We start from the raw sequence: 27398 nt of genomic DNA, 5'->3' as shown, positions 1-27398 counted from the left end.
AGTGATGTTACATTCAGCACCATGTGTATGTGGTCAAAAAAGGTTGACGGTGGACAGCCCAACAAAAAAATACCGTGTGCTAAGGGCAGCGAAAATTTATTGCCAGCTGATACTGAACACCTGCAGAAAACCAATAAGCAGTATTGCTGTAAGCAAAGTACAAAAGCGCGCTGTAATTCAATTCTAATATCTCCTTGCTTAGTTTCTCCGCCAAGAGATGGTGTGCTGGCTACTAACAACTCTAACTCAAATATTTCAGTGCCCGTCATCGCTGCCGACTACTTCGGTACCCGAAAGGCCTAATCCGTTATCGCAGTGCAGCAAGCAAGAAATCAATCTGCAAACTGTTTTCGACGAGCTTTAATCTCTAAAATATGCGCATCAGAAAATGATAGCTTTAATTAGCTCTTTGCAAAGCGACAAGAGATGTTCAATAAAAAAATATAGAATATTAAGGATTTATTAGGTTGGAGAACAAGTTCGTAGCGTTGTTACCAAACACTTTTATTAAAAAAAAAACAATATTTGTATAAAAAATGTATTCAATTATATATTCGTCGTTGCTATCTACAACCTCTTTCCACCTCTCGTAAAATTTGTTGATCCCGTTCCGCTAAAAATTGTCTGGCTTGATGTCAAAGAAGTTGTTGAGCCAGTTTTTAAGGACCTCTTTGTTATCGAAAATAACCATTCATATGGTTTGACAGGGAGTGGAAAAGATGGTAATCGGTCGGTGCAAGACCTGGAGAATAAAGCGGATGCTGAAGGACTTCCCATTCGAGCTCTTGGAGTGCGACTTTGACGACTTGTGCAACTTGCATGGGATGGCGTTGTCGTAAAGGAATATGGTTTAACCATGTCGATCAGGTGTTTTCAGTCGAATAGCCTCATTCACGCGGTGTATCTGGACAATGGAGAGGTCCTTGATGACCGTGGCATTCTTTTCCTGCATTGCTCGATGGCGAGCGAGATGCTGAGAAGCAATTTGAAGGCGACTTTCTTTGTTTTTTTTCATTGAGCTCATGAGCCACCCAAGCTCCCAGGCTCCCAATTTTTCGGTAAATGCCATTGAATGAAGGTGATTGAGAATCATTTTATAATCGTATTTCATTTTTTCTGCCAATTCACGACTGGTTTGGCGACCGTTCTCCTTTAAAAGTGATGTTAGACATTCTTCATCGAATACAGAAAGTCTTCGGCTGCGAGACGTGTCATCGATGTCAAAGTCGCCATTTTTGAACTTTACAAACCATTTCCGTGCTGTGAACTCTCCTATGACACCTTCTTCATAGACGTCACAAATGTTCATGGCTGCTTTGGCAACTTTTTGACCTCGATAAAAATCAAAGAAAAAGAAATGTCGAAAGTGTTAATATTTGCCTTCGTGGGTACTCCATTTCTAATCCTCAGAACTAATAAAAAATTAAATAACTCAATAATACAATTAACGTAGTTTTGTAGAACAGAAAGAGTTCTATCGAATGAGTACTTGAACTTTGCCAAAGAATAAACAAATCGTTGTGAAATAAAATATAAAAACGCTATGAGCTTATTTCCCAACCCAATACATCATAAAATGTTAATCATACGCCATGTAGCCCCAAGCTGCTTTGCGCCTATTGAAGTGACGCTGTTTTTGTGATATTTTTTAAATCAGTTTTTTAATAAAAAATTAATTATTTTATAGCTAAAAAATTTGTTATTCATAAGCATTTAGCATCTTTTGAACTCTCTTTCCGAAGACATTCTTCGATGGCATCATGAAATCTTGTGACATAGTACTCCTTGCTCCCGTTTCTGTTTTCTACGAAATTGTTAAGTTTTTTACAAATGGTAAAATCATAGGGTTCGAGTGTGGCAATAGTACCGACCAATTTTGAGTGCCTATGATTTCCTGAACTTTATCTTTCAGACAATTTTGTAAGCCGTTTGCTTTGCGCTTATAATAAAATATTCATGACTCTGAGCTGAACTGTTTTACAGTTCACGGTGACACGCTAACCTCCAGCATTGGCACCTGATTAGTACGCAATATTTCAATATTTGACTTGTCTTTGAAATGAAGCAGAATTACTTAACGTTGTTTTTGATTGAAATCCTTCCATTTTTTTCATTTAGACCATGAAAAGTCACACTTAAAATTATTTTTCTATAAATACGTTGTTTTGCTTACTCAATAGCATGTGAGCAAACTTATACCTAATAGTAAGTTTAACGCTGGGCGTTCTTTTTGTTCTATATTTGATATGCCGATTATGTGTACTAGAGTTCGGATGAGTCTACAATTTTTTTAAAAATTTTTCTATGCTATTTTGTATTTCGTCACCGATTATGAGAATTTGAAGAGCTTTCTGTGGAAAAGAAATATTATATTATTAATTGAATATATTCGAAATAATGCTCTGGTCTGCTTTTGAAAATAAGATGATACTTAATTAATTGACCCACCCAGTGCAACCACACACACAAACTGGTTGCCCTTTTCCACAATGTAGTACATATTATTATAAAAATAATTGAGAACAAAAGAAAACTTAGCACTTAATAATCCGAATTTCAAATATTTTGCTTAATTAGGACAATCTAAGGCCGAAATGGAAATCAACGGTAATTAAAAGTGTTTATACGTAAATTGCAATCTCTCAGCGACATACCTAGTACAACAAATATTCGCCAATGTAGCATTTTTATAATAGAGCTTGATTAATTTATTTTTAATTAAAACTCATTTCTAAAACAACATTTTAAATCTAAATGAAAATATAATGAAAAACCAATTAAATGAATATCAACATATGAATAATTTAGCACACTTTAATATTGTCTGTAATCGTAGCTTAACAGTAAAATATACTCAAATTCCAATTCATATTGTATAATCTCCTACCTTTGCCCGCGCTCACACTTGTAAGTCTCTCTCTCTCTCTATGCTTCTTCTTTTCATATATTAGTGCACACGAAATGCCAAATTTAGCATCCATCACAAGCCGATGCCTCTTCAATTTTCACTCATTGCATTAGTTAGCATTATATACTTGTATGAATAAATAAGAATGTAATTAATCAATGAAGTCATTTATTTACTGCACACTGAACCGCCCCTAAAATTAACACAAGCACACTCTCACACTTAAAAGCGTATTAGCCCAACGGTCATTAAACCTCTGAACAGTATTGCGAGTACACTTTGGCAAGCAAATGTTGTATGTATGTATATATATATATATATATATATATAAGTACATATGTATGTTAGTATGAATGTAAAGTGAACACTTTGTGGCTAAGTAAATGAACGATGTATTTAAAGTTAAATCGATTAGCACAAATCTTTTTCGGTTCATTGACATAAGCATCAGGTTGTTGAAGGATTTCGCGAATTTATACCAGTTAATAGCAAAAGACTGTACAGAGTAATATTTTCTTGATTTGATGGAGCCATGGATTTTAGGTTGATGCGTGGCTACCATTCTGAATTGCACTGGTTCGAATCTTAGCAGATGAAACACCAAATGATATAAAAAGTTTTTCCTAATAGCGGTCCTCCCCCAGCAGGCAATGGTAATTCAGAGTGTATTTCTGCAATGAAAAGGTGCCTCATAAAAACCATCTGCCGTTCGGAATGACCGTAAAACTGTAAGTTTCTCTATTTGTACAAACAAATTAAGATGTACACCTCAAATAGGGGCAAGGAGCTTGACCAAACACCCAATAAAGGGTTAAGAGATATTATATCTACTTACATGAAGGGTGATCAGATTGGAGGTACCTTTCCAATAAGGTTTGTTTGACAGATCACACATGACTACCGTTAAACTAAATACATAATTTTTTCAGTATTAATTGACATTTCATCATGGAAAAACTTACGCCTCAACAAAGTTTACGAATGGTGTAATTGTGTCTCGAAAACCACCGCTCTGTGAAAAGGGTTCATCGTTCACTTTTTTCACAATTTTGTAGTATATGTGCTGAAGAGCAAACCGAAACCCATCAAGAACAGCCATTATATCCATTGAAAACAACCGTTTGGTGCAGGGCTGCAGGAATTATTGGCTCAGATTTCTTCAAAGACGAGGCTGGTGCCAATGTAACAGTGAATGGCGAACGCTATCACGCCATGCTAAACGACTTTTTGATACCGGAAATTGAAGCTCGTAATCTCCACAGCATTTGGTTCCAAAAAGACGGCAGAAGGCGCTACTTGCCATACAGCCCGTGAAACATTAGATTAACTGCGTCTCTGCATTTCCTGCATTTGTCCGTGTTAGCAATCCTTATCTTGTACACATGTGCAGCCAATAGATTATTACCTGTTAAAGACTTATAATAGCTTTAGAATCGATTTGAATAAAATTTGGCTAAAAATATTACTGTACTTCTGCCAAAAACATAAAATTTCCGAAGCTTGCTTTAAAAAATGTGTAATGACAATGTCAATTATGCTGATGGGGAAGTGTCTTTGTCTTCCCAACGCAGAGAAAATTTTATTCTTGCTCAACTTCACTGACAACCAGCGAAGCAACTGGCGAACTATTATCAAAGTATGAGCCCTACTGAGATCACTACAATGGGTATCCAGGGTCGGTGTATCAGTGAAAATGGCTGGGAGGTAAGTGGCTCTCTAAGGAACTAAGCAACTCAAAACACCTTTCAGTCAAAATAGGAGCAAAGCTCTCGAATAAGACGCGCTCTTTTCGATGGCGTCCACGGAATCCGAATTTTTTGAAGGCATTGATAGTAATAAATAGTTAGATAGAATGATATTATTTCAACGTTACTAAATAACTTGCTGATCGACGGTGGTCCGGCATTTTCAAAAAATGTTTCAGCTCTAAGTTCAAATGCCTTGGAGACGCGAGTGGTGCACATGGTTTGTTTATGGTTACTACAATCGAATTTTGACTTCCATGAAACTGGTTTTCAAAATCGTAAGCTCTTTTAAGATCCACTAATGAGACATCATCGAGAGTGATTTTGGAAAAACCGTGACAGTGATCAGATCTATGCATAGTCAAGCCGAGGGGTATGACATTTGTCTAGTTTCAGAAATTAAATAAGATAGGAACTTCCGGAATGAGCGAATTGCGATTCAGAGCGACAGTCAGACGCCACTCAAGACTTTTTTCATATAGTGAGATTAAGCCTTCACTGGTCCTTGAGTGTACCAAGAAACTGAATCTGTTAGGTACGCAAATCGATGTTTTGGCAGAACTATCACAGTGCTTTGTAATAAACCTGCTCTGGGTGCCGGGTCATAGAGACATAAAAGGCAACTGCAAATCAGATGAACTAGAGAGATTGGGTACAACATTACCGATCCAACCAGACAAAGCGAACATACCTATACTTTTAGCAACTTGTAAGATGCTTCTATACAAACACACTATCATAGCTGGCAATAGGCTATGGGCTGAGTCCCTGACCTGTGCAACAAGTAGAATGACGTGGCCAAAATGAAACATGGGCCGCACAAATCGACTGTTGAAATTGAACAGGAAGAACATGAGAAATCTTCTCGGGGTCCTAACAGGGCATTGTCTGAATGGCGGGCACGCCAGTAGACTGGGAGCACTCTATAATGACTATTGTAGAAGCTGTAACGACATTGAAGAAGAAGAGACTATAGAACACTTTCTATGGGGGTGCATGGCTCTGGATAGAGGAAGGTTCAATATTTTAGTAAAAAGTTCCCTCAATAACTTAGCAGAAGATGCCAATACAAAAATAACAAGCCTTGTTAGATATATTAAAGCCACAGGTTGGTTCAATGAGAACAATGTAGAGTGAGGAGAGGGGACAGCCCTGGTGGTATCACAATGGGCCTACAGCAGGCCTAAGTGTGTCAACCGAATACTTACCTACCTACCTAGGAATGCACAACAGCATTCGGTTAATTTGGGTCCCAGGATACAGGGGTATTTGGCCAATCCCAGGAGGCTCTAATGCATCTTCTTCTTGAATTCAGCTCTATAGCGCGGAGAAGGTTGATACATATTGGCCATATGCAGTCGGAAGAAAGGCACATACGCTTAGACCAACCCAGCTCTATCTTAAGTTTAATTAGAGAACTGCAGTTGGATGAGATACTGTGATGAGTAGAGGGCACAGAAGACCAAGAGATCGAAGTGCAAACCTTCAATAAGTCTATGTAAGGGAGTTCCTACACACTCGTCTACAATTTCAATATCTATTTATCAATATCTAGTGAAGTTTTTGACCTTTTGCGGATTTAAATGAAGAGATGCTATAAATTTGGTTCGGGAAAGGAATTTGCAGCTCAAAGAGAAAAAACATCCTAGAATGTGGGAAAAAAGGTGAATGCATCGCGGGTCAACAGAAAAGGCTACCCAGAATGCCACGTGGAGCATAAAATAAAGAGGAACGTATCTAAACCCAGGTGAAACATTACCGATTTCTTATCATCGCTAATGGTTAATGAAACTTTGGTTGGCACGAGACTCCTTATCCATTTTTGCTACTTGTTAAAGTTATTTTTAGTAAACCTATTGCTGAAATTGGCGAATGGTTTTCGTAAGGATAGTCCACAGAGTTGTTTGGCATGTAAAAAGTCAACCTTATGAGCTTTTCAAGAGCTACGTAAATATTTGTAACTTCTCCAGGCGGAATTTAATAGCTTTTCTTAGCGGGGATCACAGTAGCCGAGTGGATTTGCGAGTGACGACAATTCGGTTGATCCCAGGAATGACTTTAAATATCGAATGGCATAAGCTGTCGCTCTTCGTCAGTCAATTGTATATATAAAAGTCTTCTTATAAACTCTCCGCGATTTGGAGGATAAGTAGCACCTAACACCTTTATATACCTACAGATAATTCGAGAGGCTTCCTTTCTTTTTTCGTTTCCATTTGCCAGCGTTCTAATCAAATTTGAAAATTGAAATAGCTGGGTACGTAGCAATCAATCACCAGCAAATGCTTAAATCGCTTAAGCTCACAACCATTAAGATGGGCATTTCCATACTTGCTTATATATGCACAAACACAGTCAAAGCATGCACACGAGTACATTTCTCTGATGCTTGTAAACGCGCATATGTCCACTGTTGGCGAGCATGCGAGGGTACATATGGCAAATTTTCAGCTGCGCACACAGCACCGCATATATATGCACAATATACTCGTGTATACAGATACATATTTCACACATACACATATATTCGCGTATACGGAAATAAAGTTGAGTTTGTGCGCGTTGATCCGCTTAAAGCACCACAGTGCCAGGGCGCTCAAAGGCCAGATGGTCGTAGCGGATGTTGCGGGTGCTTGAGTGTATCTACCGCGAACTTTAAGCATACTAATTCATCATATTTATGAGCACCATTTGGCCCGGAGTGGTGTCCACTACAGTGGCAATTTTGAATGCCTCTCCTCCATAGGAGTTTGGTCAGCACTAACGTTGGGATTTTCGCACGTTCTTTCATTTAAATTTTTTGAGAAAAAGTTTTTTTGTTTTGCTTTTTTTATTATTTTTACTTGTTTCCTATACTTTTTTAACATTTTTGCCTTGTTGGGGAAAAAGTTTTCCCATCGTTTGCACACTTTTTGTCGCTTTCCAGTTGCTTTGCTCTTCCACCCTTTTTTATTTTAATTTTTTTTTTTTTTGCTTCACAGTTTGTGATCGTAGAGTTTGGATTCCAGCAAGGCGTATTAGCATCATAATGGGGGCGCGTGTCCTGCCGCTAAGTGTCGAGAGCAACGTGTTTACTTTCCCACTTAATGGCTTCACTGCACACCGCCAACCCTTTTAGGGATTTCGTTTGCATTTTTACTTACTTAATCTGCGATTTTATTTCTCTTAACAGCATTCCATTTCAATTTTTACATTTCATCCTCATTGCTTTGTGTGTGTGTGTTTTTATTATTATTTTTTTTTTTTTATTGTGTCTCTCTAGCTCAGTGCACTAAGTGCTTCCGATTCCGCATTTCCCACCAACAGTATTGGTTTTACTCTGTTGAAATTGGTGCTAGGCTTGGTGTGTGCTCTCTTGGCTGCGACACCGGACATTGAAACCACTTGCTGGCATAGATGAATACATGTGTTTGTGGACGTTGAAGAGTTGCCTATCACTCATGCATGCTCGTCTATGAATGAATAACCGCAGGGTGATTATGCTGGCGTTTCTACAGAGGAATGCTGAGCAAGTCAAAATGGTTCTAAAAATAAATAAAATAAGTAAGCGCGTACCATTCTGGTAGGTTTTTGGCCGAGTTCCTTCTCCTATTTGTGGCGTGGGTCTTGAAGTTGGGAGGGAACTAGAGTTTTAAGCCGACTCCGAACGGCACATGGTTTTTATGAGAAGCTTTTTAATAGCAGAAATACACTCCAAGGGGCGCCCGCTAGTCTAGCATTAACAACATTTCAACCAGTTATACTACTTATTCAAACCTTAGGTGATTAAAGATAAACAAACTAATATTTTTCGCAAATATTTTCTTTAGGAAGGGTCTCGAATGAAAAAATATCACAGCAGTCGTAGGCTGAAGGCTTCATCTTCTTCTTTATCGGGGCACTGTAACCTAACAGGTGATAAGAAGACAGAAAAACTTGCAAGAAATAATACTTCCAACTTTCACTTTTAGAAATGGCAGTTAAGAATTATGACTCTTTTCATATATTAAGTTTGGCGAAAAATAAATCCATTATTTTCTGAATAGATGGCTGTTGTGATCGATATCTTGTAAAGTATCGATAAAAAAATTTAAAGTTTATGCTCGCACAACATCCTTTATTAGGCTTTGGTTGGCTGAACTTCTCTTCCAATTTTTGGTGTACATTTTGCTATTGTTCCACAAATGGAGGAACATATAGACTGTGGAGGCACCTATCACAGTGGATTTCAAACCCGTGCCGTACCGAATAGTAGTCACGCACTAACTCATTCGGTAATAACAGCCATTCGCTTAATGCTCGAAACAGAATTCCAAACGCACAGCGGGTAACGGATGGATGGGTGGTGAGCAACTGATCCACTTCCGTCGGAAAATTCAATCGGTTGAACAGAATTGCGACGGAGACGGAAAACACTATTGCGATGGGACGGTTTCCAGCTGACATTCTGTGGTTACAATAAAATTCATTTTGTGGTGCAATCTTTTCGTTGGCTGTATATGTAAAGCAACTCGTTTAAGCTCATCGTTGCCAAAACAAAACAATTTATTTCTAAATTATTGATAATTTGCAATGCTTCTTGTGCAAATTGAGTATTATTTGGTTATCATTTGCCTGTTGTTGCTTGTAAACAAATAAATTGTCATTAAGTAATCAGAAAAGCATCCCTAAGAGTCGCTGTAAAAATAACTGACGGCTAAATATCTGTCGCCCCGCAATTCTGTGCAATTTAGTTCTATTTAATGTGTTCTAATTTTGACAGGGGCTACTCGTCAACTCCTTACCCGATGTCCGCTGCAATTCTGTTCAAGGAGTCATACATACAATCTCAGTATTAAGGAACTCTTCCTCAAATAAACTTTTCCGAGATATAAACAAGCGAAAACCTAAGGCACAGCTAAACTCTTTGGGCTAAAATGGAAATGCGAACAAATCGGAAATAGGAGAGACATATCAACTACAGGTCAGCCTCAATGGATTTGGCAAGAGCTGATCTGACGGGAAAGAGCCAGAAATTGCCAACTTTCATTGTATATGACTATCTCGTTGTATGCAAAGGAAGGTGCAAAAGCAAGGTTTTTAGTGAACTTGGCAGAATACCAGATCAGAAGATCCAACATATGCTCAGGTTTATTAAGGCCTTTGTGTGCTGGCAATGACTTTCGTTCTTTGATTTTATGTACAAATGCACTTGTTTTCGTTATCCTCTCAAGTGTGCCGAAGAAGATACTTACTCAGTCAGACGTTGTATTTGTATGATTTTTAAAATGTTTTGTCTTCCTCGGACTTGCATACAACAAATTTCTAAAATGTCCCTTGGTAGTACCTTTTCATCTTCATGCTATGTCTACTAGTTTTTAAAGCTGCATTTAGTGCTGCATTTATTTAGCCACAATCGTAACCATAGCAGTCATCTGTTCTAATCAAACATATGGGCACCACTGCAAACGACTATAGGTGGCGCTGCAAAGCACCACAGCCATAACCGTAGCCCTATCTATTGAATTTTGGATTTTCCCTGTAACCGTAAACAGCTGTGAAATACTTTACATTTATTTCGATACTTGCGTTAAAATTTTTATTAAAATATTAGAAATGAACAACGAAAAATGAATTGACTCAGTGGCAATTATCCGCGTTTGTATGACAAAATGCAAATGTTCACATTAATTCTACTTCAATATCAATATTTTATGGTTACGGCACGACTAATCGACAAGCACTGTAATTTCGCGGCTATGTTTATAGTTACGGCTATGGCGTTATAGCTACAGTACCTCTAATTGTAGCTTCAGTTAGATTTGCTAGCAATGACGGTTGCTCCAAAATGGTGGGACACTTTGCATGCGTGGCCAAAAAGTACTTTGTTTTTCTCTCTTTCGTCCCTAGACCGGCTTATTTTGAGTACTTCTCTAAACTAGGTTGGTGATTTTCTATGTACAGCTTGTGTCAGAAGAAAAGAACCGGTTTTTTCTTGTTACTTCAAGATATATTTCGGGACTTTTTAAGCGGGACCCTTCTTTGTGACTACGCCAAGCACGATCAGTTCTTGCTAAAAAGGGAATAGATGTGAGTATCAGCACCATCGAACGTCTACTGAAGTAAGCGATCATATCCTACCGTCCCACAACATCAAAACCACTGCTCTCAGAAAAATACATTGAGGAACAACAAAACAAGAAAATGGCGTCACAGTATTCGGCTGGTCTTTCCAGTCCCCAGACGCCACCCCCTTTGAAAACGTATGGGGAACTATGAAAACGCATCTTGTCGGAAGGCCAGTCCATGATTTAAAGCAACTCGTGCGTCAAGTTCGCAAAATCTAGTCCTATTTGTCGACGAGCTACGCAGAGAAGCTGGTTCAAAGCATTAAGAAGATGCCAGGCTATACTTGTCAACGAAGAAGGCTACACGGCTTATTGAGTAACTGCGACTCGTAGTTGTGTACATACTTTCATGTAAAAAGTTTTGTACATACTTTCATGAATAATTGCGGTTTCTTTTTTCTGACACAGTCTGTACTTCTGATTAATATTAGGGGCGCAACTAAGTTATCGCTGTTTTTTTGATGAAAATACAACTTTATTCTAAAAAAATGGTTACAAGTGAATGATTGAAAGTATTGCCCATCGCTGGATACTACTTTTTCCCATCTTTCTGGCAGATCTCGTATACCGTCGCGATAAAACTGTTCATCTTTTGAGGTTATCCACGGATCAAGCCATTTTTTGATGTCTTCATTTGAATGGAACTGCTGGTCAGCTAAACAATGTGCCATTGATCGGAACAGGTGATAATCGGACGGTGCAATGTCTGGAGAATATATGGCGGGTGGGGTAGGATTTCCTATTTCAGTGTTTCCAGGTAGGTTTTAACGGGTTTGGCAACGTAAGGCCGAGCGTTGTCATGCTGTAGAATCACTTTTTCATGCCTCTCCTCGTATTGCGGCCGCTTCTCGAGCAATGCTCGGCTCAATCGCATCAATTGAAGTCGATGCGGATCCCCAGTGATGGTTTCGCTTGGTTTTAACAGTTCATAATAAATAACACCAACTTGGTCCCACCAAATACAAAGCATAACCCTCGCAGAGTGAATATTCGGCCGAGGCGACGATGTAGAAGTATGACCGGGCAGTCCCCCTGACTTTCTTTTCTTTGGATTGTTGTAATAAATCCATTTTTCATCACCCATCACAAGGTGATGAAGAAAACCCTTCCTTTTGTTGCCGCTGGGGCAGTTTTTCACAGGCGAAAAAACGACGGTCAACATCCCTTGATTTTAACTCATAAGGCCCCAAGTCCCCTGTTTCTGAATAATTCCCAAAGCATGCAATCGCTTGGAAATGGATAGGCTTATATTATAAAGTTCTGTCTATTGGTATTTACAAACTATGAACAAGCTACAAGCGTGAAAATGCTGTAGTAGAGAATTTTTTTTTTACTCAGTAAAGCTTAAATTAAATTTGAAGACTTTTAGCATCCAACTCTCAAACCCCACTGCTAACTTTATATATAATACCATTTACGCTAGCAATTACAAATTTGATACATAGATTACGCCAGTAACTCCTTTGCCACTTTGTCGCCTTTTCTACATTTTGCTTGCCCTTCTTTCACCATTATTTTCCACACTACACGTGTGAATAATGGCAGTTGGTACAATTTTGCTCATTCAGCAATAAAACTTGATGGATGGCCGGCAAACTGTATCGGCCGCACTGCAGCGCATCGTGCAACGCCAGCATCTTCTTGACTGTCCAGTAGCAAGGCAGACATTAGCTCGACAAAAGCAGATGCATTTTGGCGCATCTATATGACGAACGAGGATCTACAAACGCGCAATTCAATGGACTAACACACTCATGAATAAATACATACATACGTAAATAAAATGAATGTGAATTCTGTCAAAGCTATACTGCAACGCCTAATTGATATTTGTGCGTGGTGAATCAAACTATTCGTCTTCCGTCTTTTGTTGTTTAATCAGCAGAAGCGACAAACTCTTTGCAATTATGGCAATAGAATAATTATCTAAATGATTATGAAATTAGATTGGTGGAACTATTTGAGTTGTTAGCACAAACATTTATTCCGCTCAATAAAAATATTTCTAATAGGTGGTTAACTGGGAGATATTCCGTAAATGTTATTAGAGGTGATGTAATTCAATTTCTTGGCTCATCGCTTTGCATTTGGGTGCAATGAACCCATGATACTTCAAAGATTATATCAACATATTTTTCATCATAAGTCACACAGATTCCTAGTATTTGGAAATATTTTCCAATAACTGTACTAGCCACTCCTAAGGCTCGTGTAAACATTTTTATTGACAGCAACGCAACGCTCAAGGCGATTCCGGCGCCTCTTAGTTCATTATGGATATGTGTAACATACGCACAGATTCCTTATTCCAATTATCAGCTGAATTCAGCATAAAGTCTGCAATATTTTATTCGTTTAAGATTTCATAGGTTTCGGGAAGATAGCGTGGGAATTGGAACAAGACGAGTTCAACAGTTAGCCCAATCTGGTAAATTGTCATAAACAAATCTGTGGAGGTATTTTCTAAATACCGCGTGCCCTGACAGGAATTGAGTTAGGTAATAATTTGACACCCCCGCCTAGGGTTGCTAACCACAACGTAAGGGTGGGTATTAACTCGTGTGCCCATCTGCATTTAGGTGATCAGTTCCACCGCTTTTGCCAATAAGCGATCGAACAACACCTTTCTTCTGCTGCAATTTCTTTACGACTTGCAATTTATTTACGCCTTGCTCTACAGCCATGTTTTGATAGCTTTATGTATGAGAGGGGTTCAATAAGTACTCGTGTTAGAAATGAAGACACGATTTTTTCAAAAACATAGTCACTTTTTATAAAAATACACTTCTCCCAACACTCCAACCATTTTTTTACACCTCCAAAAAATAGGATTTGTCAAACTCTCCAAAGTACGGTTTTGTCTCGGCGTTGACTTCCGTGAGCCATTTCTTCATGTTAAGGAACAAGAAAAAGTCGCAGGAAGCCGGGTCGAGGGATAGCGCAATTCATGCGGTTTGGCGACGAAAACTCCAGATGAATGCGCACCAGCACATGTGGTGGAACAGCACCTTCTTTTTTGCCAAATGCGGCGGTGTCTCTCTCCAGTGATCGTTCGTCCTTTTTCCATGAGGATGACGCTATTCGCATTCCAATTAGCCTCGCCTTCTTTGGACCAGATTCACCTGGAGAAATCCATTGTTTTGATTGTTGCTTAGTTTCTGATGTGCAATGATGAATCCAGGTTTCATCAACGGTAACAACTCAAAGCAAAAATTCCTTTGGATCTCGCTTAATTTCCGCATCCGCTTTTTGCTCACCGTGAGCAATCGCGACACCTCGTCATCAAAAACGGATGTTCGCCCACGTTTAAACTCGTTGAACCAATATCTAACAATGGTCATAGATGGCAGAGCGTCCCCAAAGACAACATCCAACTGTGCTTTTACCTCCTCGAATTTTTTTCCCATCCAAAAACAAAAAGCGAATTACCGATCTATCTTGGCGAAAATCACGAAACATGTCTTACTCGAACAGCTCCCAAATCCAAACTAACCTATCAATCAGTCTGAAATTTGTTTTGCCGTCGTTTGATAGATGGCTGCCACCATCAACTTCCCTCAGGAATGCCCTCTTTCATCAAACACGGTTATTGAACCCCCTTATATACCTGTATACTGTCTTCATTTATTTTGCCAAAATGTCAACCAGAATCAGGCCCGCAATGACGAAGGAAGCGTCATCAGAAATTGTGTAATAGATAGTCCGCAAAGCACTTAGCCGATAGATGGATAAGAGTTCTCTTGAATGGCTGTTTATGTTCAATGCTGAGAACCCTACTATATAGTAACCTTTCGCTGTGGCTAGGGCCACCGTTGTTCGGGATTATTCATACCAGACAGGTATGCACATTCGTTGCTTTTTTCACAGTATTTTCTGAGTTTAAACGACTAGCTATCATCACCCCGAGGTATTTAATAGCAAGTTTTGAATTGATGGTTACCATACCAACATTTACCTTCATAAATTCCCGCTGCTTATTAAAATCGCATCAGGTTTGTGCTCAGCTAATTCCAGGTGCATGGATGAAACCTTGATCCTATTTACAAATTCCCTGGCGATCCTCGTGGCTACCGTAACGCGGAGGCATTACAAAGGACAAGTCACACATCAACCTATCTCTAAACTGCTTACCAGCTAAAGAACTAAGTCGGGCAGAGCAATATCGTTGAATTATTTGTGTTGCCATGGACGCATTAGTATTTTCTAAGGCTATTGAAGCCATGCTTGGCTCACATAATACAAAAAAAACCAACTATCTTTTGGCATTTGCAAATTGTAAATTGGTCTAAATTTCTCTTTGATTAGCGCTTAAACTCCATACGCAGATTTACTTGACTTTAGAAATGCGTTCGAGTAGATTTTCTTTCGCGGGCTAACTGATTATTATAAGCACCAAATGTGTAATCTTTGAATGAAAATAGATCTGAGCTTCTTACAGTATAATCTCATGAGCCATTCGGAGTAGTTCTTCTGCCATTTAGAGTTGACGCAACTACACTGCGAAGAAAAGTAAGCTAGGTAGGTAGGTAGGGTGGTTGTCGTAAGACACACTTAGACCTTCGGCAGGTCCATTGTGATACTACTGGAAAAGTAAGCTAACTCGGTATGAAAATCTTTGCAGCCTTTACTGTAATTTTTCAAAAATCCTAAGTATATAATCTCGGTACATATTATTGAATACCGTTTTCGAATCACCAGACGAATAAGTCCCTGGATTGAGCGCGTTGTTCTCTATCGACTCTCTCTCACTCTCTCGCTCTCGGCGGCATCAAGATCTACGCGGGCCTATTATTTCTGAAACTGATTCAGCGTCCTCGAATCTTGACTGTAACTGGTTATTCAAGTCCTCCGTGAATAACTTTTTCTTTGGTTTTCGTCTTAAAGCATCGTAGGTATAATCCATATACTGGATAAGTTCTTTGCTCTATGTAAACAGAATAATTGAAGAGGTATTTCACGCCAAGCGGACAGCAAAAAGGTCAGCCTGTGGAATTCGTTCATATTTTGAGTAACTGTACTTCTACTAGGTATGAAAATGTACACACAATATTTTCTTTATAATGATTATTTGTGGCCTTCTAAAGAGAAATAAAAATGAAAATGAAGACTCTTTGTATTAGTTTGCCGTACCGAAAAAAATTTCAAAAAAATTTAACTTAGCAAATTTATATAGAAAATTTGTTGCGTTTGTAAAATACGAAGTCAAATTCCCACACATCAAACCGGAAATACCAAAATATTTCAAAACAAAATTTTGGGAAGTTCGGCCAATTTTTTTTTTTTAATTTTTAAAAATATAGCTTAAGCTTACAATAGTTTAGAAGTTAAAGAGTGAAATCTGTATCAGTTAAGGCAAGTTAGTGCAAATACATTTCGTACTGAGTGTAGGTCGGTAGGTGTAAAATGGTTGGACTACCACACTGGCACTCCCCAAGTAACACTAAAGAGCCGTTTTGATACCATTTTGAGACCTCCAATAGGCAGATATCTACAGCCAACCAGAGCTGTTGATATAATGGAGAAGATTTATGAGACTTAGATTGACGCATTGTCCCAGGCTGTCGAAGAAAGGAGTATCCACTGGCCTTAATCATCTAGCTGCCAACACCGGACATTTACAGGGAAAGTGCTCCACAGTTTCCTTCTCTGAAAGGTCCCCACAGCTTGTGCAATGGGATTTAAATGGTAATCCTAGCTTTTCCGCGTATGTTCCGATCTATTTACTGAGGTCAAAGGCTTTTCGTAATAGCACATGGAGAAATGGAGCTCCATCTGCTCTGCGCTTTCCTGAGAAATAATTTGTGCAGTTCCCCTTTGACAACTGTCAGAGGGATGCCGGCGACTGGTTAGGAAGGCCCTGAGGCCAATTCAGTACCCTTTCTGGCAAGCTCATCAGCAATTTCATTTCCCTCTATGTTCCTATGTCCTGGAACCCAGATCAGAGAAATGTTACCTGCACACCCAAGAAATTTGTTTTTCTCTTTGCAGGAGTTTACTAGTTTGGTTCTGCACCATGGCGTCGTTAAAGCCTTGATCGTGGCTTGCCTATCGAAGAAAATGTTAATATCTTGCTCGGCCCCACGCTCCCTAAGCATTTTGTTTGCGAGTTTGTTTACGTCGCTCGGTTCACCTGAAAAATACATATTCACAGACATGTCAAATAATTATTTTTCTACAGCTGTTTAGCAGATGAACTGGCAAGAAAGGGGTCTGCCATAAATAACAGAATCGGTATTCACACCACTGAGTGCAGTCAAAAATATAATTTCCATAAAACACCTCCGAACCGCGCATTGTAGATGGAGAGACCAGACGACGACCTCGAACAAACATCAATATTTATAAACATGAAACGACGGGACGCATGGAGACTCACAGTAGTCATAACTGGTTTTTGGATTGTCGGAGAACAGCCAAAATGGGCATCCCTCATAACACACACTGTTGCAGATCCAAGCAACCCTAAAAAAACGATTTTCCATTTCCTCTGTGAATGCCCTGCCCTATGTAAGGATAAAAGAGCAAATCGCAGCTCGAGAGCCTCGAACAATTGTACGGCTTAGATGTCAACAACTTAATATGATTCTTCAACCGCACACACTGAATAAAGTCATGCTGTAAATAACCGTTAAGCAAGTTGGTCACGATGATATGGTAACACAATGGTGCGGAAACGCTAGTTGGCCTCTGGATGAACTACCACTTCGACCAATCAACAGTTGTTTGATTGTAGGTGTTTTGTTATTTTTTAGAAATAGACATATTTTTTTTCATGCCTGGAAATTCCACGCGAACAGCGAACCATTCCATGGACGGTGTTACTGGATTGGAATATTACGGGCGCAAATGCACTGAGTTGAATGGAGATTATTCTGAAGATTAACAGTGCATTTACTCTTTAATTCTGATTGTAGGATTTTGGGGCTAGGGATATGTTGAATGACTTAGTATATGGACACTTTTAATTTAAAATGTTTCCACTTTGCTCTGCTGGAAGTGCACTTATGCACTTTTAAGAGGTGTGACAACCACAAGGCCGGAAAATAAATCGTTTATATTTCAGGTGTTAGTTTTGTATGTGCAAATTGGACTGCCGGAAGCTATAAACCTCAATATCGCATTTATCCACAAAATTGCACCCACACACCCATACAAACGTACTACATACAGATTTGCTCTTCGACATGAACATCAATAAAAGTACCACTAAACAAATGTTTTTATATATCTAAGTATCTGCGACATATTCTCCTTTGGTATATTAGCGTAGACTATCCTTTATCTTGCACACAACTGTAAGCCGTCTCCTCTATGCACTCATCCTATTACTGTAAAATTTTTAAATAATTACTTTTCTAGAAAAATTGCATCGTCTAGTGTAGCTCAATGGAAACATCGCACGCTGAATCAGAGAACACTTGAAACCGTTTAAATAATTTGCACTATGTTCTGTGAGCTTAAACTACTTTTCAGAACCTTTCGACTAAAAAATTTAGTAATTGTTTAAATACTTAATAGTAATACTTAAAGATCTGTCTAGCAGCTAATTATTTCCAATTCAAGTATTTTATATGTCTTCACCTAATTTTTTACTATTTTCCCTCGCCTATGTGTTTTCCTCTTTGATACCACCACCTTCACCAATCGATTGCAATCTCTTTAATCACTTTTGGCTCCAACGCTTCGGCACAATGGCTAACATGATTATTTTTGCAGGACTACGTGACAGTCTACGATGGCTACACCACGCGTGACCCGGTCGTATTGAAGTTTTGCGGTGGCGGGCAGGCAGTGCCATCAGCAGTCTCTAGTGGGCCTGAATTGCTGGTGGAATTTACTACTTCGCCTTTTGGTACATTTACTGGCACATCTTCACAAGTGTTGCCGCTCTATGGCTTCCAATTGGATGTATGCAGAGCGAGTATTTATATAATAATAAAGTAAATTCATTTGCGCAATATTTTTTCAGGTCGAGGTGATTTTTGTGGATATAATGAGTCCGACGTATTCGAAAAATAAAAAGCCATGTGAATTTTGGATACGCGGTGCTGGACGCGGTATACTTGAGAACCCCAAGCATTCGCTGGCGCCTAACACCACCTGCCTTTACCACTTACAAGGTATGGGCGTTTTTAAAACGTTCGATCACTTAAGTTTATCCCGCCGCACTAGCACACAAGGCATGAATCAGCCGCTTTCACGTTTTAAAGTATGGATCTCAATGATGAAATTCAATTTGTATCCCGAATTCGGACAGATTGATGAGACCTCTGTGGGCGCTATTGGTGTATTGCAAACGCATGAGGATTGTAGTGGCATGCTACGTATCTGGGATGGCGCCTTGAGAGAACCACCCGCATGTAAGGACCTCAATTGGTAAGCACTCAAACAAGCAGTGTACATTTTCTGTAATAAAAATATCAACGTAACCGTTTGCAGTGCGAGCGACACACCCTCACACCCGCTAATCTCCCAGTACAGTCACAATTCCACAAGTGTTATTGCGCGTTTTTGTCGTGGTACCATACCGCGTACCTGTGATCGTTCGAACATCAACGAAACCTATGCACGACCCTGTACGGTCTCTGAAAGTTATGTCTCCAGCAGCGATAGCATTACATTAGAACTTAAGAACAGTGAGTCGACGGTATTGCGGTAAGTTGGAAGCTGAAGTTCTGTTCGTATGTACGTATAAGTTGATTTATTTCATGGGTAATTGAATACTTTCAGACCGCTGGAATTCAAATTGAAGTACGAATTTATCGATCTGCATCAGGATGGCCTTCCGCTGGCTGGTGGTGAGAACGATTGCAATCGCAAATTCGTCAGTAGTCTCATGGACCGCAAGGATGCAGCCATTTTTCGCAGCGTGCGCAATATATTTCTCTTCGGGCGTGGCGGTACACGTAACTTGAAATGTATCTACAAGTTTGAAGGTCAACGAGGCGAACGTATACGCATCAAATTGCGAAAGGTGACCACATTAAATCGGCCGTGTATGTCGCGCGTAGACGAGGATATAAATCGCTCATTTTGCTACGGTAACACGAACGCACGCATTGAGGTGGGTAATATTACGAATTGCAAATTGGTTCAAGGTATGGTTACAAGTAGAAAAGCGCTACATAATGGATGCACCACAAATGGCATTTTAAGCAACACCTAAGCGAAACTGGCGAGGAAAGTGTCCACTAAAACATACCCTAGAATGCCAAAGAGGCGAAAAGGGTACTACTACTAGAGATGATATTAAATTAAAAAAAGATGTTCAGCCTATTGCCTCTTGCACCCAGAGAAAACGCAGACAAACGCCTGCACTCTGGCCGATTAAGGCAATCCTTGGGAAAGCTTTTCGTTGCTCAATGGAAGCACAAATCTGGTTCTCAGCTACACCAATACCAGTTTTACTCTGCCTTATCGTATAAGTTAAACTTTCGGCTAAGAGGTTAACAAAAAAAATGATTCCGGACTAGACTGGTTTTTATTGGTTGCTTGATATTTTACTACTGAACTTACAAATTAGTTTAATTCTAATATTAGGACTAAAAGCTAAGTCCATGTGCTTGCAACGTGACCGGTACTTTGCTGAGTAGCGTTTCCCACTGGAACGCCAATCGGTGCTTTGGTATTTCCTCAATGACTTTTTGGTTGCGCGTGTGGAGTGTTAGGTTACCATTACATTTTGGTTGGATCGTGTGAAGCATTTCGTTAGGTTATACCAGTTTAGCTATATGAGACAGCGGTTTCCGTATGGTGCGAATGGGTTCGTGCGTCACTACGATTCAAAAGCCCGGCCATGAAACACCAAATGAGAAAAAAGTTGCCCATTGGTAAGCAATTCCAAACCTCTCAGTGAATTTCTGCCATAGAAAAGTTCGTCTTAAAAAAATGTGCAATTCGGAAACAGATTGGAGCAGAGACATAAAACTGTAGGTCCCTCCATATGGGGGAAAACTTCAAGACGCATACCACAAATTGGAGATGGAACTCTGCCAAACAGCCAACAAAGGATGTAAGCGCCAAAATGCAGCTGGAACTTGAGTAAATTTTTAGGTGTAGTTACTTGAATATCAAGTTTATTTGACTTTGAAGTTCTAATGTGATCTGATTTCAGACCCATTCTTGGTTCTTGCAAGTGTATTCATTAGTGATGAGACTGGCATCTTTCCTATTAAAAATATTTTCCCCCTTTCTCTTTTGAGCAGATACATACTGGACTAAGATGTTGAGATGAGAATGATCGTCAGATTATGGCAAGGCTTAAGATTAAAGCAGGTTAAAGGTTTTTTATTGAGATTTTAAATTGTAGGGAAAGTTTTTCAGCATTTCATATCCTTTCATGAGGATCAGGTATTACATTCTTTTTATCTGACTTTAAAATAGTTTATTGCCTGCTGGGCCCGAAAGCGTCATTCTTCGCTTGATCTCAACTGCAGATAATCTACGCTGTTTTAACTCTAAGTAAAATAGGTTTTCAGTAGAATCAAAGAAGTAACTAAAACAATAGAGGGTGCGAGTTTTAGTATTTTTTTAGTGCTTGATTTCATAACTCCAACAAAAGTTAGAGAATCATGTAAAAATAATATAAATTACCGAAATTCCTAATTATGCATATCTTTCAGATCTTCGAACGACCCTATCATGACTCAATTTTACTGCCACGCGGCTGCCTCTGCAATTCGTCGAATTCTTCACATCTGCCTGTGGAATATACGTCCACTAGCCGTGATCTTGAGGTGCATTTTACTGCAATTAATATGACTACGCTTGACGATCCGGACGCCATTAACTTTGAGGGCATGTTTGAGTTCATAAAAGGACCAGCGAATTGCAAAGATGGACGTCGAAAGTTTGGTCCTAGTGGCACCATACAAATGACATTCGGTGATGTGAGTATGACTGGCTTAGAGTTTTCGGAGAGTAAATACTATTCACACCTTTTAATCTCCTTTCCATTCACAGATGGAATGCCGCACACGACCTTGGCTAATAGAACCATCGAATGGCAACAAATTCTTATATGTACGCCTAAAGGCAATATTCTTGCGTAAATACAATCCGAAGAAAGCGATGAATACTACCATTGTGGGCACAAGCTCATATCGGTGCGAAACCAAAGCTCGAGTCGTGCTAACAACTTCTGAGGGTAAGTGAAAATGAGCTCTACCAAGTTGTAGAGAAACGAAATTAAAGTGATACTGAACTTTTCGTACATTATTTTAATTTAATTTTATATACATTTCTTTAATTTTAAATATATATCTTGATAATCTAGGTTTGACTATCACCGCATGCCCGCTGTCGCCTGACTCAAAAGCTTACGAATTTGTGGAAATTTTCAGCAGTGGCTGGAATGAGCGACCCATTTACTCAATTTCGAATCGTTCCAAAGCCATTAGCGTCGAGTATCTACGTCCTGAGAATGGTGACTTTACATTCAATTGGATGGAATTGGTTCCTAGACCAGTATTAAGTATAGCAGGTGCCTGACATGCTCCATTACCAAACTCTCATCTCCCAAAGCAAACCAAAAAATGTATTCACTTTTTATTTTACTTTTTTGCAGAAGACTGTCAGTACAAGTGCTCCGAATTGGGAGCTTGTGTTAACGCGAGCATTTGGTGCGACGGCATTGTACACTGCCCTTCCGGTGACGATGAGACCTTCCTACAGTGTTCGGCCATTATGAAACTGCCTACTGAGATATTGGCCACTTTGTGTCTCATTATCGTGTTGCTGTGTTGCGCCTTTGCCGCTTTCGCATACAAGTGAGTACTACTGCTCCCAACACCCTATTGACAGCCTAACCTAATACAAAGGACAAACGAAAAATCTCATTTAGGCGTTTTAATTTCCATTGTAGAAAAATCAAACGCAAATTTCGTGGTTCATCGGTACTACAGACACGTCTCAAATCACTAAGTTCTATGGATACGGCCGTGCTCGATGAAAAGGAGGTGATCTGCTGACAAAGCGACAATTCTGTGCGATATGTCGAAATCGATCGTGTGACCACAGTCTGACCACTTTCGATGGAAACTTTAAAAATCGTACAGAATTGTGCCCCGGAACGATTCAAGATAATACTAAGCCTGACAAAAATTGTTCGATTATTCGTTTAAATGCGAAATGACAAAAATTACAAAAGTAACAAAACTAATATGTATGTACGTGTACGACCCGATTCACCTGTTTTTATGCATTTGAATTTTATTCAAAATTTCGTATGTAAGTTTTTACCCGTATACTATTACAACTACATATAACTGTCGTCTCTATGTAATGATCTCTGTAATGTTTTGAAAAGGAAACACTCAAGAAAAGTAAAACTATACTTTTTTACAACTAATTTTAAGCTGCAAATGAAGGCAGTAATCGAATCGAAGGAACACAAACAAACATTTTTTTACATTAATGCATATGTGTATGTATATCCTAATCTAATTATATAATGAACAGATGTACTAGAAAAAATTTTGTATGTGGGATAATACGTCACTGGATAAAGCTTTAGACTCCACTATAAAATCATATGAGTTAAATACGAGTAAGTTTATACGAGTACTGTACGCCAGTTCCAACCTCTGCTAACGCTGTGCGCTGCTTAGTTCCAAACTTTGTGTAGTAAGCATTAGGGTAGGCTTTAAAGAAACAACGAGGTAATATTTTATTCCATAATAGTTAAGGCATATATTTTATATCCTCACGAGTATGCAGAATTTGATTTTAGTAATTAGATTTTTAATATCAGGTTAACAAAGTAGATTATTTATTCAGTATGCTGTCTGAGAGCGTCTACTTCTTCTTGATTGGCGCGATAACCGCTTGCACAATTTTGATCGAGTTTAACAAAGCTCACCAGTTGTTTCTTTCTCGTGCTAACCGGCGACAGTAGGGCCCACCAAATGAAGACAAGTCCTTCTCCACTTGCTCTTTGCAACGCAGAGGAGGCCTTCCTTTTTCTCTGCCACGACAAACTGATATTAGATCGAATACTTTCAGTGCCGTAGTTATCGGTTTTAATGCTAGTTAATAAATAAATGAAGTCGCTTACAACATCGAAATCACAATTTCTAACAGTGACGTAGGTGCCGATACGCGAGTGTGCTGACTGTTTGATTGAGGACAGAAGGTACTTCGTTTTGTCCTCGTTCACCACCAAACCCATTCGCTTTGCCTCTTTATCCAGTTTGGGGAAGGCAGAACTTATAGCGCGGTTATTAAGGCCGATGATGTTAATATCATAGGCATACGCCAACAAGTGTACACTCTTATAAAAAATTGTGCTTGAGCGATTAAGTTCTGCGGCTCGCACGATCCTCTCCAACATCAGGTTAAAAAAGTCACACGGCAGCGAGTTCCCCTGCCTGAAATCTCGTTTGGTATCAAACGGCTCGGAGAGGTCCTTCCCAATTTTGATGGCGCTGCTGGTGTTGAGCAACATCATCTTGCATAGCCGTTTTAGTTTTGCAGATATTACGTTAGCGCTATTCTCACCTCGTCATTGTCACTATTTAGAAGGTTTGAGAAGTGTTCCCTCCATAATTCAAGCAAACTCTGGATATCAGTCACTTGATCGTTGTGCTGCTATCTTAAAACTGAACGCCAACTATCTCACCCTGCTGACGTTTTACACTAGTTCAGAGTTAGTCACGAAGTGTATGGTAGAGAACCATAACAGATCACGCAATACGCGCTCCAAAAGTGGTCCGCGTCTGCGTGTGACATCACAAACAAACTAAGCGATGTGTTTACATTCACACCACGGTGCCATAAATAATCAGTTCATTGTTCAATTTTATTAAAGAACAAGTAAGGAAGATTAAATTCAGTATGAGCCGAACTTCATACAGCCGCCCATATTTTAGTAAAATTAATTTTGGGTTGGCTGTTAATTTTTTTTAACCAAACTAACTCACAGACAATGAATGTTATAGCTGGATACGTCAGACAGATGAACCGAAATTTAGAGTTTATATAATATAAGAGTGGGCGTGGTTTTATTCGATACCATTAATATTAATATTGGATCTAAATAAGGTGGGAAGCACTGAGAAGCAAAAAATCTGAGATTGCATTGGTGATATACTAGGAAAAAAATCAACCAATGACACTTCGTTGCTATCTGCACAACGACTGATTGGACGAGTGTGTGAATGCATGTGAAATGATCGTGTAGAACTCGGCCGCCGAATCTCCCACGTGACAAAGCAGCCGAAGTTACCCCCACTATTTTGTTAATTTCTTGTTTCACCTTTTTTTAGTTTTTCACCTTGTAAATCTATCATCCTAGACGGAATAATATTAATTTTCCCACCAGTTATCGTGCGCACGGATAGACATGACGAAATCGAGTCTTCTCCTCATTATGAACACTCTACCATACATATATATGTATCTCGTTTCCTTTCTGTTGCTAGTATATGCAACCGTTATATGAGCAAATTTATAAAATCCTTGTGCCCAAGGCGTGCGAGTACTATAACAATTACGAACCTGCGCAAAGCGTAACGCGACCTTTGCCCGAACTTTTAATAGAGTGTAAAACTTTACGATTTTATAGAAACTAATTTCCCCTGATTTCCAGTGATATGTAAAGCCAGAAAAGCTGCAATGTCAATGTGGTAAAATTGTAGGCAAATACGCATACACTCACACATAGGTACATACTTACCTGCAGCAGAGAAATGGAGTGCATACGAATACAAATCATGCCTACATACACAGATTAACATTAAGTAGTGATAAATAACCTCCGGTACTTTGAAAACCCATGATGTAAACTCATTGTGAGCTTACATACATACATACATAAGTTTTTAGAAACTCGTAGCATTTATTATGCGACGCACAACACTAAAAATTATAAAACTAGAAATATTAGTAATCAATACAAATTAAAGAAATACAAACAAAACATAAAATATGTATTTAATCAAAGATGGATGTCCCGGTGCTAACACAACTACTTAAACATAATTACGAAAAATAAAAAAAACACTGCTATTATTACAGTTAAAAAAGAATAAAAACAAAAACAAAAAAAACAAAAATTGTTTTGAAATCAATAAACTTCTAGTGCCAACTTCGAAGTTTTGCAAAACATAATAGGTGAAAAAAGGTGTGGAAACTTTTCGAATGTAAGACTACAGCCGATTGATTCAAGTAAAAAAGAAAAAATGCAAAGTGGTGGTATTTTAATTATGCATGTATGTATGTATGTAACATTTTAAGTATAACTTTGGCTGAATAGATGTTGTTTATGTATTTGGTGAGGCTGGTCAAAAGAAATTAATAAATCCAAACTGAAAGCAGCAGCTTTCCAGTTAAGAGTGCATAAATGAAGTTGTGTAGACTTGAGTGATTGTGCGTGCAGCCTATGAACAAGACTTTTAATTGTTGTATTAGTCATAAGGATGTAAAACTAGAATATAAAGCAAATTTCTTTTACTTATTTATCAAATCTAAGTATGATATGTTTTTTAAGCAAAGAACCATGAAACCTAAACCAAAAATTAAAAAAAAAGTTTCAACACCTGCATGCCTAAGTTGATTATTTAATAATTAGTGCATCAATGAAAGACATACATACATATGGTATACAGGGTTGGCCATATTAAACTGACCCATTGAGTAACCCTATAACTTTTTACTGTAATTTGAAATCTAAGGTTTACGTCAACAAGCCAAAGACACTAGGCGCACTTAAGGCCAATATCCGACGGGAAATAGCCGCCATATCGGCCGAGACGCTGGCCAAAACTATGGAAAACGCCGAAAAACGGGCACATTACGCTATACGAGCTAAGGGCGACTACTTGCGCGATATCATATTCAAAAAGTGATGTAAACGAATCTCCTTGAACTAAATTAAATGTTTTTCACAATGAAACACAAAAAAATGTTTCTTTTTCCATATTTTTTTAATAATCACATGGGTCAGTTTAATATGGCCAACCCTGTATATATATATGGATAATGCCATTTTCGTTCGTTTTTTATGTAGTTAAATTTATAGGCAGGTGAAAATAGACATTTTAGTACTTAAACAGTTAAACCACAAATAAATCAATTTTTTTAGGAAAATTTAATAATGTTTATTAATGTTTATAGCCTAAAATTATAATACATATGAACATATATATGTGCAAAACGCGCATGTAATTTTTAAATTCTTATGCTTACATTTTTTGTGTCGTCGGTTAGTTTTTTAAAAGAGTTCGCCTAAAACAAAAAACTGCCAAATTAACGTGAGTGACCATTAATTAATTTATTTATTTATCTGTTTATACAGTCTACAAAGTAATTTCGACACTTTTGATTTGAATCGAATTCAAAAGAAACTTATAGTCACTCTGACGTCAACGATTGAAATCAAATGATTTTTATTATTTTAAGCGTTTCAACAAACAGATAAAATAGAATGTTCTGCTTCCTGCTAGATGTATTTTATGAGCCAGGTCTCTCCCTCTATGTACGAGTATATTCATTGCCATACCGTCGACTTCAAAACGCTTCAAACAAGTTTGAAAGTTTTCTGCTTAGTGAAGCCAGTTTTTATTTACAGCATTCCAAAATGGAGATAAAAGAAAAAGAAATTCAATAAATTTTTCAGTATCACTAAAGCGAGCATTTAAGTGATTCCATTCAGGTAATGAA

General features: G+C 38.6%; 1 protein-coding gene across 1 annotated transcript in view; it reads left to right on the top strand.

The window, feature by feature from the left end:
- LOC129242692 (uncharacterized) overlaps window positions 1-23246 on the top strand; it is a 108193-nt gene extending 84947 nt beyond the window's left edge. Inside the window, exons 8-16 of the mRNA XM_054879486.1 lie at window positions 18456-18647; window positions 18709-19115; window positions 19179-19394; window positions 19470-19803; window positions 21362-21628; window positions 21702-21885; window positions 22015-22221; window positions 22306-22507; window positions 22582-23246. Coding sequence (XP_054735461.1) covers window positions 18456-18647; window positions 18709-19115; window positions 19179-19394; window positions 19470-19803; window positions 21362-21628; window positions 21702-21885; window positions 22015-22221; window positions 22306-22507; window positions 22582-22708 — 2136 coding nt within the window. The 3' untranslated portion in view covers window positions 22709-23246. The remainder of the gene's footprint in view (window positions 1-18455; window positions 18648-18708; window positions 19116-19178; window positions 19395-19469; window positions 19804-21361; window positions 21629-21701; window positions 21886-22014; window positions 22222-22305; window positions 22508-22581) is intronic.
- Window positions 23247-27398: the final 4152 nt, after the last annotated feature.

This window comes from Anastrepha obliqua, chromosome 3 (genome assembly GCF_027943255.1).
Source record: "Anastrepha obliqua isolate idAnaObli1 chromosome 3, idAnaObli1_1.0, whole genome shotgun sequence".
Taxonomy (NCBI): domain Eukaryota; kingdom Metazoa; phylum Arthropoda; class Insecta; order Diptera; family Tephritidae; genus Anastrepha; species Anastrepha obliqua.
The sequence above is the reverse complement of the archived record's forward strand: the minus strand, read 5'-3'. Positions and strand labels throughout refer to the sequence as shown.